This window comes from Diorhabda carinulata, chromosome 4 (genome assembly GCF_026250575.1).
Source record: "Diorhabda carinulata isolate Delta chromosome 4, icDioCari1.1, whole genome shotgun sequence".
Taxonomy (NCBI): Eukaryota; Metazoa; Arthropoda; class Insecta; order Coleoptera; family Chrysomelidae; genus Diorhabda; species Diorhabda carinulata.
This window is the reverse complement of record NC_079463.1, coordinates 13,934,939-13,949,939: the sequence shown is the minus strand read 5'-3', so window position 1 is coordinate 13,949,939 and position 15,001 is coordinate 13,934,939. Positions and strand designations below refer to the sequence as shown.

The 15,001-nt window shown below is 32.9% G+C and overlaps 1 protein-coding gene across 1 annotated transcript; it reads left to right on the top strand.

Annotated features, from left to right (window-relative positions):
* The first annotated feature begins 4,086 nt into the window (after positions 1–4,086).
* Positions 4,087–9,996, top strand: LOC130892895 (endoglucanase-like). The gene is made up of 2 exons (XM_057798584.1): positions 4,087–4,323; positions 9,296–9,996. The coding sequence occupies exons 1-2, from the start codon at positions 4,284–4,286 to the stop codon at positions 9,973–9,975; spliced, it is 720 nt and encodes a 239-aa protein (XP_057654567.1). The 5' UTR covers positions 4,087–4,283; the 3' UTR covers positions 9,976–9,996.
* The last annotated feature ends 5,005 nt before the right edge of the window (positions 9,997–15,001 follow it).

Sequence of the window (15,001 nt, the reverse complement as noted above, 5' to 3'; positions counted from 1 at the left end):
GCCTCTTGACTAGAGAAGTTTCCATTGTGTTATCCTACTCACCATCTTCTATTTCTTCATTTCTCTTCCATTTTTCTTTCTCAATCTCTTGTAATATTTGGTCCTAGTATAGTTCTCAGTATTTTTCACATTTCTTCTTCATATTTGACATATAACAACTACTTATATTTTATCAAGCAAAAATTATTCCAGATTCATTTCTTTTATAATTGATAATAATGATTACTGGTGTCACTACTTCTGACTTAGACAGTAGCACAAAAATAAAGCCATTCATATTTCCAGTCTGACAATCTAATAAGACCATAAATGAATTACGTTGGCGTTGTCAAAATACCCGAATCTAAATGATAAATAATTGGCTTCTCTACAGTTCCTAATTAATTTCGAAGTGGCTACGTCTCGAAATAAACTCGGTACTATATAAACACAAATTATTCAATTTAATTTATCTTATACATATTCATACAATAGTTCTAGTGTAATTATTTGTTGTAGTTACTATCAATATGTTATTAGATTTAATTGTAAGTTATAATCTGTCGTCAACTACTTATTTTATATACGAATGACGACGAAAAGCAATTAAACAAAAAGTTTAATTATAGCATGGAGATTGTATTAACTGGTAGTTTTAGCAAAATAAGTATAAACTGTCAGTAGGTAAATACATTTTCACTCTGAGAATAAGAATAAATAGCTATTTTACATGATGTTAATGGTTTCTTGTTTGTTTTCCTCAAAAAAATTTAACTGAATAATAAGGGATGTCCTTGAACGAATTTTATTGATTTGATATGAGAAAAGCAGTCTGGGGAAGTAAACGTTCATTCCCATACAAATTAATGAAGAAATATGTGTGTGGTATAGAATATTGAAAAAATTCATTAACAACAAACACAACGAAAGAAAATGTGGTTTATAATTTGGTCCAACGTGGGAAATAGGGTTGGTTTTGTCTCAATTATTGATCCCAATATTTGATATTGCAAATTGAATGTTTATTATATGACTTAAGTGTGTATTTATCGGTTAGTTCTATAAAATACAAATAGTTGGCAATTTTAGATTATAGACGACGCTTTTGAATATAGAATTCACTTATATTTTCATTCTTATAATATATTTGACCAATTTGGATTCACATATTTTTCATCTGATCTAATGTTTGTTTGATTCCTCGTCATTTTCTTTCATCTTTTCAACATAATCATATTATCACAATTTTTCGTGAATGATTTTTATGAGTGTACTTTATAACGTATTATTGTACAGTTTAAATACTTTTAATATAATAAATAATAAGATAAAATTTTATCTATCTACTATAGAAAATTATCTTTATCAGAGAATTCAGTAATTAGGAATAGTTATAGGCTAGAATTTGATATATTTAGGAAAAACAACGTGTGCAGATACATCGCGGATGATTCTTTTTATTGTATCTAACATAAGATGGCCAGTCTCCATTTCCTAGTACATCGGTTAATTCACTTTTCACTTACCATAGAGAGATACAATAAGGAAAAAACCTTTATTGAAGATGTAGCTGTACTCAACGATTATGATAAAAGAATTGTAAATATTTTATTAATTGTCATAGCTTTAAGAAATTTCGATGTGAAACCACTTTTTCCAATTAAAAACAATTGTTGGGTAATCCTAAGGATAAAATATCAAATTTGGAAAAGAATGGTGGTATATAAGAAATTAGCCGTGGTGATTGTGACGGCAAGTATATTGAGATTCGTTATTGTCCGGTTTTAAGAGCACCCCTTCGCGAAATGACTTTATTAGGGAATAATTCATTCACAATTTCCATCGAGTCATTCGTGGTATGTCAAGTGGCCCCATATTGCTGGAACCACGTTCTTGAGCTGAAACCTGCAAACTCCTGCAACCCTGGGACCGAAAAATTCCGCAACATATCGCAGTAACGGTCACTATTCACATTGATTGCTCGGCCTCGTTGATCTTCATGAAAATAAGGACTAATAATTCCTTTAACAGACATAGCGGCCCAAACAATGACCTTTGTGCTGTGCGGGGGTCGTTCATGCTTTCGTCTCGGATTCTCGTCTGCCCAGTACCGACAATTTTGCTTATTAACATGACCATTCAGGTGAAAATTTGCTTCGTCGCTGAACAGTATGTTTTCAAAGTTGTTAAATCGCTGCATCATTTCGTTCGCAAAATTCAGTCGATTAGCATAGTCCGTATCCTTCAATTCTTAAACCAATTGAATTTTATGGGTTTTTAAATTCAAATCTTCCTTTAAAATCAAATGTAAGGATGTTTATTTGATGTTTAACGATTGGCTTCGCTTTCAGATGGATAAAGAACGAACTGAACGAGGGTGACTAAAGTTGTGAATTTTAACTGTCGCACCTGTATTCTCGAACATCCTGATACATTTCCTATTGTTATCGTCAATTGGTGCGTGGCATGTACGATATTCCGCACGATACAGACGTTGAGCAGTCACTATTGAATCACCGTTACGATAATACGCTCGTACGCAAAATGCGCGATACGTCCCCGAATACTGTTCCGTCGTGACTAAAATTCCACAAAATGGCGGACGCCACGAACCTCTCCCCGCCCCCTTTCGTCTCATATCTATATCTATCTATATCTAATATCTAATAATAAGGGAATTACTTCAGAAGCTTCCAAAAAAAGCAGTGGTGCTCTTAAGAATAATCTGTAATAGTATATTACGCCTCCTATACTATACAATACAATGGAAGTATCCCCAGGTTATTATGATTCAAAACCCTAGAAAACCCACAACAAAAGCTAGTTCATATCGCCCTACTCCTATTAGAACAGTTGTTCTCATAAACGAACTGGTATCACAGCACCAAATCGGTTTCAGATGTTAAATACTCCAAAATTCAACTATGCAACAAAATTAAAACCACCCTCGAAAAAAAGGTGTGTGCTGGAGTATTTCCCGACATACAACAGGCATTCGACAGAATATGGAATGATGGTCTCCTCTACAAACTGAAACTACATTTACGGAACAACTATAGTTTATTTTAAAATCTTATATCACCAACCGCTACTTTCAACTCAAACCTGAAGATACCTACTCAAAGTACCATACGATAGAATCTGGAGGACCTCAGGGTCGTGTTGACAACAGAAATTCCAGGCACAGACGATATCTTCATAGCAACCTTTGCAGATGATACGCCAATCGTGGCAATAGATGTAGACCCAACTTTAGCTGCAGAAAAAGCACATAACTGGCTCAGAGGAAAATTAACGTCAATGCCAGTAAATCAGAGCAAATAACATTTACAACAAGAAAATCTGATTGTCCGTTCATCAATATCATTCTCATTCCGATAAAACCAATTGTCAAGTACTTAGGTTTGCATTTACATGAAAAACTTACATAGAAACACATACAAAAAAACAAGAGAAAACAGTTAGATTTGAAACTGAAAAATATGCACTGGCTACTCAATCAAAGGTCTCAACCAAGACTCGAAAATAAATTGCTCATCGACAAAACTATACTCATACCAATCTGGTTGTATGGAATAGAGCTATAGGGCAGCAGTAAACCTTCAAATACAAAGATACTTCAAACATATCAATTCAAAACACTCCGTATGTTGAATAGAGTCCTCTAGTATGTTACTTACCAAACAATTAATAACGATCTGAAGATCCCACTAATCAAAGCTGTGATAGAATTTTCTTTTTCCACAAGATACAAAATTCGATCCAATGACCACAACAATAAATTAATAAATAATATATTCCACCAATCACTAGCAAAGGGAAGATTGAAGAGAATATGGCCCAGAAGATCTCTCACAATAAATAATCTCAGAATACCGTAAATGGATGGTTTCTGACTCACTTTAGTGACTTATGGACAATTTACTTACTACTCTGCTCATATAATAGATTGTAAATGTGCTGTATGTTAAAAAAAATCGAATTTGAATCTCCTGATTAAATTCTATTTACAAATGCTAACTAAATACACAGCAATAATGGTTATTTCATTGCATCGAGTTTCAAATTGACAATATCTTATTATTATTGACTTAAAATAGATTAAGACGTAGGTCGAAGTTATCAATTATAAATATACAATTCTTCTATAATACTAAATATAAAATATAATAAATAAATAATAAACACTTGAGATTAAGAGATACGGAGCTTGTTGCTAAGTGGTGAAGTGGCACTTGAGATAATTAAAGGTATAAGTTCGATCCAAAAAAATAGATCACATATAGTCGACAAGAAGATAAAAAATGAAGTGGTTTGGAACTATATTTATTGCCCTCGTTGTCGGTAAGTGGAATTCGTTTTCTTTTCCTTCGAATACGTGAAGATTCATATTCCCGAATGAATTCGTACTTCCACACAAATTTGCTACGGATGGATCATTTTAAATGAAACATTCGAGATGTTTTTTTTTTTATTTCTGTTAGGTTTACATGAAAATATGAATGAAAATCCGTTTATATTAGTGAAAGGTTGTAATTAGGTACTTTTTAAATTCAAATACGTACACTAAATAGAAAAAAGTAACTATTTTTTGAAATCAGTACAATAATTCCGATTGGTCAATAGAAATAGCTTTTTACTGTCTAAGCACTGAAGTAACTGAAATTTCATCTACTTCATGTTCAAAAGCAGTCAATAACACGTCAACTTGCTTGCAACCTCAACATTACGATTAATTATTCAGCTATGTAACTAATAACCTATTCTGCTCGCCTCAATTCTAAATAATTTCGATTCTGGGCGGTTTAGAAATAGTTATTTATGCAACAAGTGAATAAAGTAATACATTTTTTCAGTAGATCGGTTTGATAATTCCTACGAGTGAAAAAAAGTTACTTCACTCATGAGTTTCATACAAACATTTTTCTACGTTTTCTACGTCCTTAGACTTAAAAAATTTCAACAAATCTTTTATCAATTTTCATTTTGTGATAGTAATATTAAAAGTACAACTGTGAGCACTATTACTTTGAAGTAAGGAAGACGTTACATTATCATTGGTTTTTGAATTGGCAATATTTAACAAGTTCAAAGAAATAACATCGTCTATAGTTGTATTAGTACTTATTAGATTGTTGGTAGGATCGTGAACATTTACAATGTTACATGAAGTCAAACCAGTTGTTCCCGTTAAAATTTTCACTGCGGGATCCATTTTGTTTTTTATTGAGTCGTCTACGTAACCCTCCGAAACTGTGTTGGATTTCCGCCCACCGTGCTTCTTTAGTTGAATTATATCACCACGGAAATCCACCAATAGACACTTTCGGATTAGGTAAATTCAAATATATTACGATAAAGCGAAAATATATTTAAACCCACAACTTGGGTTTTACATTTTCCATCTTTATATTGCAAAAAGAAATAATCTGTTTTGACATTTGTGGGTCGTGAGTTTTTATATTTTTTATGAATGCTTACCAAGTTTAATCTATTGTCAGATATTTCACCAATAACATTTAATCAACGTTGAACATGAGTTTTTGTATCAGGTACTGTGATAATTAAAACATTTCTAGTATTATTGTCGTTGTACTTCATTTTTTATAATTCCTCCCTCTGCAGAGCTCCTGCGATTCCGAATATTAAAGCAACCTGGAAGATGTTACAAATAATATCTAAGCTTACATTAAAATTTTTTTGCTGCCTTACCTTATGCATGAGATAATGTTCATCTGGAGCTTGTAACAGAAACATATCAATTTCTTCACAGGTAAATTTTTTGAATTTGTAGCCAACTGATTCATTTTTCAAATATGCAATGAGTTTCTAGTATTTACTGATGTCGTTATTTACCATTAGGGTGCCTTTCAGTTTTGAATAAATCGACCAAAGTGTTGAAGACTTCCACATTTTGGATTTAGTTTCAAAGTAAGCTAGTAACACTTTTTCTGTGAAGTTGGTTATGCCTTTTTTAGTACGCCATCAAAGATTATATTTCTTCAAATACTGTTCCCTGGATTTCTCAGGGAGAAGATTTATAGTCTCTGCAGTTGCCGATTCAACAACATCTTCTGGTGTGCAGCTTAAACTTTCTTCATTATTACTCTCCATCACTTATAATAATACCACACTACTTAGAGACAAAACGGATTTTTTTGAACAAATATCAAGAAATCAAAATGTGACAGTTTATCGAAGGAACGAATTCACATGAGAAAGAAAGCGTTCCTATCCCACTAGTTTGATGAAACAATTTTATAATTGAGTTAGAAAATACACGTTACGGCACTTTTTTTAACACAAAAGCGTGAAAAAATGAACCACTAAGGTACTTTTTTTCACGTTCTTTCACCGATTCAGAAATTAGATTCTTCATGAATGTAAATGAATGAAAAACAATGTAGATATTATAACGAACGTGGGAAAAAAATATAAAATGTATCGCGGCATTAAAGTCTTATTTTGTCACTCGTCTAGTAGTTCTTATGAGTTGAATAAATCAATTCACAACTTTGTAAAAAATAACAATTTAATAAATTACTTTTGGTTTCAATAATCTGACTAGCTGACTCCACTAATATTAAACTATTAAGTTGTAGTGTACAAATTGCCGTAAATACTAAATCTATATCTATCTATAAGATAAAAATAATGATTGAATACGAGGTTAAAGTTTATAATCTACAAAACTGACATAAATATGAAATATGAGCATTTCATTGATGATGACAAAATTAATGAGGTTATAAATCATAGTCATAAATAAGGGACACTTTGAATTACTTAACCATATGATTAACAAATCTTAAGGTATGCTTCCAGTGCCTTGTTATATAAATAACTATTCTTACGTGAATATATATTATAAAACTTATGACGAAGTATCCAAATCACAACCAAAATACCAGAAATGCAGTTGTATTTTTAAGTGGGACTAACCCAAATCATCCTAAGACCGGCTGACCGTATTTAATAATAAGAAATCCTTGGACGTTAAGCAGAGTGTTGTAGAAAATCTTTCTTCTTCTATTTAGAAATTAGGAAAAATATCATATAAATAAAAATTGCATGCAATTTCTTGCTCGGGCAATATATTACATAGATAAATATTGCAGTTTATATAATATTTGTGTGCATCACTAGCATTAATTATAACTTCTGATACTTTGCTTTCGGAGTGTGATAAACAGAAAAAAGTTTTAATCAAAATCCTAACCTCGAATTTCATATTTTGTGCCTAGCTTAACAATGAGAATATATCTAAGTTTTACGAAAGTCAGCTGATCTGTTGGGCCAAAAGTAAATAGAGCGAGATCTTGCATGAAACAATCAGATGAACTTTATCTGCGCATGCTTTTTATCAAGAAATATTGCGCCTTGCATTGCATTGCACGTTGTATTGCATCATATCATGCGGCTTTGACAAAAAGTAATATCAAACATACAAGAGCACTGCATTACATCAATTTAAAAAAAATAGTCTACTTCAACTACACGATGTTAGTGTAGGATCCATCCATAACATAATATTTATAATTACAAAACTCATCTGATGATTACGATAGTAGAATTGAATTTGATAGATACATACTCTCATTTCTCATATTTTTTGAGATGCCCAAGTTTGTTTATAATAAGCTCTCAGAAAGCTTAGGCCCAGAGCATGAAACTAATACCTTCACTGTAAAATATATATTGAAGATTCTTTCCAATTTTTCTTGCTGGACTCGTATTAAATAAAGATGGGTATTGTCTATAACAAAATTTTCTCAGTCTAGCTCTTTCCGAGATATCACCCTTAAAATGTGGTGAATAAAATTGAGTTTTTTTTCATAAAATTTTAGTAAGCTTGAAATTTTTAATTCTACAATTTTCGTGCACTTGCAAAGGACTGACTACAGGTATTTTTTCAATATTTCTGTTACACTATACGGGGGTGGAATTAGCAACCCTTACTTCATTTTATATAAAAATTATAACTCAAAATACTGTTTTATTTAAAAATATTTTTTATTCTCAATTTTTTTTCCAAAACCAATGGTTGCATAGATTAAACTCTAAACAAACATCTAGATTTGGAGTTTTTTCAATAAACTTCCCTATGTGTCAGGGATTGCCTCACACATTATAAATTTATAAATATATATATATATATATATATATATATATATATATATATATACATTCCGGATAATGATCTAGTTCTCATTAGAAGCTGCAAATATGACTTGATTGAGTATTTTATTAATTTTAAGAAGTTACCTGGAAAACCACGGAAATGTGTGTGTTTTATAAACAGGTAAAACTCAACCTTTATTCAGTATGAAGCCGTCAGGTAAGCTGAATATAAGTTTAGACAGAGAAGCTATTTTTTTATCAAAAATAGAGAATCTTCTGGAAAGGATTCCATCGAGAAGAGGTTTCTAAATTATATATAAGCTGAGATGAAAAATTCTTCCATATCCAGATCTAGTCATATCGGGCACAAATTTTTAGCTGTAGAAAAAATTTCTTACGCACACTTTTGTCAAAAATAAATAGATTTGCCCATATGTATTAAAGAAAATGATTCGCTGAAATTCTCCATCCATGCATAGTGTACTTTTTCCTGGAAGTCGTCATTCGCAGTTTCTTTGAAGATGTTGATTACAAGGTTTACTGATCTAGACCTGGGCAGTAAAAGGTTGCCGACAGTGATCATAACCATTGCAGTTTACGTTGATTTGGACAATCCTGACAGAGAAATACACCAAAATATTGAAATGGTATGAATATCATAAGGTAATGTAAAGTATAAAGGAAATCGGCAACTGTGGCGACTGGTTAGGTTGGAGAAAGTAAGCATGAAATTAATAGAACGTGCTAAATATTATTTGGAGCTCTACAAAAGGAAGTATTAGCTCACTTAATTCCGATAATGTTAGCAGTATTATTTAGAACAGCATTTCTTCTCACTTGAAGATTATACTGTACAACTATCCGTTTTAGATTCATTTAAAAAATTAAGTTTGTTGAGTTTTGAATAACGTTATAGGAATAATTCACTTAACTGTACTTACTAGTGAGAAGTCAATGATGGAAAAGGTGAAAGTTTGTATAGACTTCAAGTTTGTGCCTTGTGAAACACGCGCATAGAAAAAAAACGATAAATGTTATGAACAATTTACACTTGAGCAGTTGCGAACACTATACAAAAACCTACTATTAACGGAAGCCTTTTGAATTTTTTTCATTTAGCATATGATATTCTTTAAATATATAGTCTATCTATGATTTGATAAGGGAAGTCAATAAATATTATATATTGTTGCAGTGACCGTCGTCTCGGCCCAAGACCTCACACCAATGCCTGGCGGTAAGAGTGGAGACGGTGTGACCACCAGATACTGGGATTGCTGTGCTCCATCTTGTGCTTGGGATCAAATAATCAAGACAAAAAACGGAATTCCAGTTCAAACTTGTCAAGCCGATGGTGTAACTCCAAGCACAAAAGAAAATAACGGACATTCAGGATGTGAAGTAGGAGGAAATGCCTACACCTGCGTCAATCAATCTCCCAAGACCATAAACGATACCCTTTCTTACGTGTTTGTTGCAGCTTCGTTCGAGGGTGGTGCTGATTACGACGATTGTTGTATCTGTTTAGTTATGGACTTTAAAGGAGAATTAGCAGGAAAACGTATGTTAGCTCAGGTAACAAATACTGGAGCAGAACTTAACCAAAATCACTTCGATATCCTCATTCCTGGAGGTGGTGTAGGTTACTTTACCCTTGGTTGTCAGACACAATTTAACGCACCTGAAAATGGTTGGGGTGAGAGATACGGTGGTGTACAGACCATCGAAGGATGTAACGATCTTCCTGAATTGTTACAAGAAGGATGTAGATGGAGATTTAATTGGATGAATGGAGTTTCCAATCCTGACGTATCATTCTATCAAATCAAATGTCCAGATTATTTCGTAGGTGTTAGTAAATGTGGAGATCTTTAATAGAATAAATTTTTATTGATTTATTTGTTTTTTTATACCTACTTAGGTCTATTAGCGAAGTCTTCATCCCAAGTTTATGTGAGCTTTTTCGAAGTTTTTGTTAATTCAACATTCCATTCCATTCATTCGAAAATGATTGTATGATTGGTGTCATGGAACATAATATGTTGTTTTGACAACCTAATGGAATTTGAAGCCCATGATGTAGAAAAAAATTGAGAGATCTCATCATCAAAATTACGTTGATTATCTCATCAATCCTGATAGGAACTATTAGTATCTGTTAATCATATAGTTATGTAATGTCTTATATTAATGTAACTGTGAAGAATCATATTTTCCTTGTCTAACGGATATTTCTAGTTATTAATGTATACGTTGAGGCTTATAACTTGAAGCAAGTTGTACCCTGACCACTCCTAATGGGAACCAACCAATAAGTGATTCCATGTGTCCCTTAAAAACTGGCAGTTTCATTAACATTACTTACTTTAATTTCGTATTGATGATTATTTTTTTTGCTTTTTAAATAGATTTTACAAAGTTTGGATTGAGTTATTTAATTCGTTAACTAATATAAGCTATAAAATTTTATTAGGATAATATAATAATAATAGTAATAATAATAATAATAATAATACTCTTTCTACGAACTGTTATAATAAATAAAAAATAATATTAAGACAAAGTGAAATACAAACAACAAGCAACATCTTTCACCATAAAACAAATGCCGATGTCATAAATAAATTGGAAAAAAATAAATTCTAAGATTGTACAAAAAATAAGGTTCCCAAGGAGCGGGGGATGCTAGGAACGATGTTTGGCGAGACTGCTAAGAGCACTCAAAATCAGAGCGGATGAAATGATTATAAAACTAGAAATTTTATATGTACTAGAAATATGAATAATAACAAAAAATAATGAACTTGAAATAAAAGAAGCCTGAAATGACATAAATAGTTCGAGCTTAAAAAGCAAGATGGTATATGAAAGTAGATATTTCATTGTGTCCAGTCGACAAATACATTCACACAGGTGTTAGCAGCATCACTGGTCATTGTTACGAGGGTAGCGTGATTAAAGACCTCCCGTATCACATAGAATATTTCTGAGATGCCTACAAATTTAAAAATAAATCAGTGGCCTTTATTTTGATTTGACGAGCAGGTATCACTTTCTTAATTTCTTCTCGGCATTAATCCACGGCACACGTCGTGCCCTCCACATCCACGGTATACTGACTATCCTCCGTGAAACCTGCTGCAAAATGAACGCAAAAGCCGTTAAATTGTATTTGATGTGGCAACTTAATCACTGTTTCAGTTTTATTGTTCCATTTCACGCGCGACTTCATTTTAAGCGCGCACGCAGCGAATGCACAGTCCGTACGCCTCTGTAGCCAGGAGGAAAATGATAAGCCTCTGTGCTGATGTTGATGCAAAGAACATACCAAAAAGAAGGTCAACTTGTATGTAAATATCGGCAACACAAATTTAGTTCTGCCATCTACCAATCGTGACGCTTGTGTAATAAAAATGTGTCATTACTGTCAATGTCAATATGTCATTCGTCATCAATTTCGAAATTCCCGCTACATTTTCTTCAGATTTCGGTACACAGGTAGGTGATATTATCAGAAATGTAATTTATAATTATGATTACTTGTTGAAATCTGTTTGAATGGAGAATACATATTTCTCAGCACACAGTCAGATTGTAATTTTATATTAATGAGAATTTGTTTTAGAGCCAGGTAGAGAGCATGGACCCTAGACAACGAAGGATCTTATTGAAAATAACTGAAAAATAACAGCTACGTATTCTTTTCTGTAATTTTTCATTTCCATATTTCAGGATAGATTTGAAGGTAATAAATAAAAATTTTTTTTCGATTTTCGAAATGCGAAATGGGAAAAATTTTGTAAAATTCAATGCTCAACACCAAATGATCGCTTGGGCTATAAATACAGGTATAATAAACACTGATATGAGTGTCGAGGAGCATCTAGTTAATAGTTCAAGTGTTCATAACATAACTGGCAATTTACCTAAAGAAGAGCCATTGGAGTTTTCAAGTGAATTTACTGATTCCATTGCTACAGAGAAAATTAGTAGTTTTGACAAAGAAAAATTGAGTTTTTCACTGTAGCTGAAATTATCAAGAACAATTTAACACCTCGGGTAATGGCTATGTATCAAGTTCATCAGAATACATTAGCCAAAATAACAAAATTGAAAAACAGTCTAAAGAATAACAAAGAGCAGTTAAAGACATTGCAGAAGATGTGTGAAAGTGGAACATTTGAGTGTATTCAAGAATGTTTGAATAATCTAACGAAAGAATTCATTTATTCCCAGCTGAGAAATATTCGTAGACAAGGTAGAGGGAAACGATGAACTATACAGGACAAAACTTTTATTCTCTCTATGTACAAAAGAAGTCCTAGGCTGTATAGGTATTTATCAAATTATTTTCAGTTGCCTTGAGTTTAAAAATTGAAAGGAGTGTTGTCAAGAATATCTTTCTACTCCGATCTGGGAGCAGACGTGAACGTGCTTGAACTTCGCGATACCTCCACATTCACGCCTGTTTACGAAGTTTCTCGGCACTAATGTGGAGCCGCCATGGGAAGAATTGTAGAAACAGAATAAATAATTTTTTTTATATTAGATTTATTTATTGTTTCATCAATTTTATGTCTCCTTTTATATTGAAACGAAACATTGGAAATCCCATGAAAATTGTAATACCTGAAGTATGAGAAACCCGAGGCGATTCTTCATACCTCAATTGAATTACAACATAATATATCTAATATCCAATCATTATTACGCAGCGCCAAATTTCATTGTACAATAATAATTGTTATTTATGAACAATATGTAGTACATTATAGCAACAAGTATTGCCATATAATATACTATCAATATCATCCATTGATAGTTGAAGCTAATGCCCTTGCATTTAAAAATAATTAATACAGGTACTTTTCGTCAAAAAAAAAATAATCCTCACACCCCTGACTGACCTATACCTGACCCAGGACATTCCAAGTAACCTTTTTAATGTTCTAATAGCATACAATTGAATTAATCCTCTGCGATATATCTGTTACACTTTTTACGAAAAATCAATTCTACTTCAACTTTCTACTTACTTATTGTTCCATGCTTACACGAACGCAGGCGAGATGTTTAGAATCGAAGAGAAATTCATTCCATCTCGGAACAGATAAGATCTCAAATGACGAGATCCCAGCGAAATTGAACTCTTTTCAGAGAATTACCTCGCGCGATGAAGTTTAATCTTTCGATGTACAGTATAATCTCACAAATCCGGCACTATTAAAAACCGGAGGGTGCCGAATTATTGGAATATTCGGATTACTGGATTATAGTGAAAAAGTCGTAGGAAATGGATATTCCCATCACTTGATTTAAGTTCATTTGGGTGGCCTGGAGCAGTGTCAAGTACGGGTAAAGCTTTTATGGGCAAGCTGGATCTTTTTATAAACTTCTTGTCTTCCGAGACAAAGTCTTTATGTAACCATTAGCTGAATACTACTCACGTGACCCAGCTTCTAATTTGATTCTTGTAGCAGACTGGAAGACAAATGTTCTTGAAACAAATCCAATTAGTGCGTTCCATTAGCATTGGAACCCAGCATGAATGTGATTCTATCTTTACTCACTTCACTTACTTTACAGAGCACTTGCTTCTTTAGAAGACCATTCTCATCTGCGTTATAGATTTGGTCAGGAAGAAGACCCAGTTCTTCTACTTTGTTTTTAAAATGCTGGATAAATTGCTGTGCTACAGATTCATCGCTTGATAATTTCTCACCCGTTATGGTTAATAGACGGATACCAAATCGCTTATTAAATTTATCCAGCCATCCATCGCTGGCACGAAAATAATCTTTGTGGGTGATTTTTAGAAAAAATTCGGTTGCTTTGGCTTTCAGAATGTCTCCAGATATAGAAGTGTGTTTAGAACGCCGTTATATGAACAATATGTAGAGAGCGTTTTCGATTTTTCGACAATCTCCAACTTTTAGAGCTTTACGCTTTCCTAGCCCCGATTCCATTGTTTTGACGAGGTCTACTATCTTTTGCTTTTTTTTCTTAAGATCGTTTATAATAGCACGCCCAACACCATATTCTTTTGCCAATTTGCGCATGTTTTCCCCACTATCTAACTTCTTCGAAATCTCCATTTTATTATTCAAATCTATTGTCTTGTGTTTATTTGACATTTTTAACTATAAACTAATCTCACTTGAAAAAAACAAATACGTAAATACGTGCTCGTGATAAGTTTTAAGGTTAGAGATAAGTTTTGAGGTTAGACTGCTAGTAGATGAGGCAGTGACCGTAGCGCACACGTTTAGTGGGACGAGGGAGGCGTGGGCGAAGGGTGCCGGATTATTGGACGTGCCGGACTATTGAAGTGCCGGATTAGTGAAATTATACTGTATATAGTTTTGTGTATATTGTTTAGTTGATGTATATTTTGTAAGTTTAAGTTATCGAACTCTGTTTAATTTGTTACCTTTTCACTATCATCGAAACTAAGACTAGCGCACATACATTTCAAAAACTTTCCTGTTTAAGATATTTGAGTCTAAAAAAAGTGTTTGTATGCAGGTCAAAGAAAAAATGGATAATAGATCTATGTGTAATCTCAACTGTAAAATACGGCGGAGGCTAATTGATTGTTTAGGGATGTTTTGGGACAAAGGCGACTGGAAAACTGGTAAAAATTGATAGATTCTGAACGAAAAAGGCGGTAAAAAAATATTAAAGGAAAATTTAGTACATTCTGGCTATAGCCCGATCAGTAGAGCATTTATTTTCCAGCATAAGAACAATCTCAAGCATTTTTGACCAGCACAGTCGCTCGACCTCAAACCGATTGATTCGTTGTAGGAGAAATTGGACAGAGAAGTCAGATAACATACTCTATATCTTTATAATATCCTGTGTTCTTCACATTATCAATATCAAAATCGATCGTATTGTT

Coding starts and splice junctions, on each gene's coding strand:
- LOC130892895 (XM_057798584.1), top strand. CDS start 4,284: ATGAAGTGGTTTGGAACTATATTTATTGCCCTCGTTGTCG. Junction 4,324..9,295: donor ATTTATTGCCCTCGTTGTCG/GTAAGTGGAATT, acceptor ATATTGTTGCAG/TGACCGTCGTCTCGGCCCAA.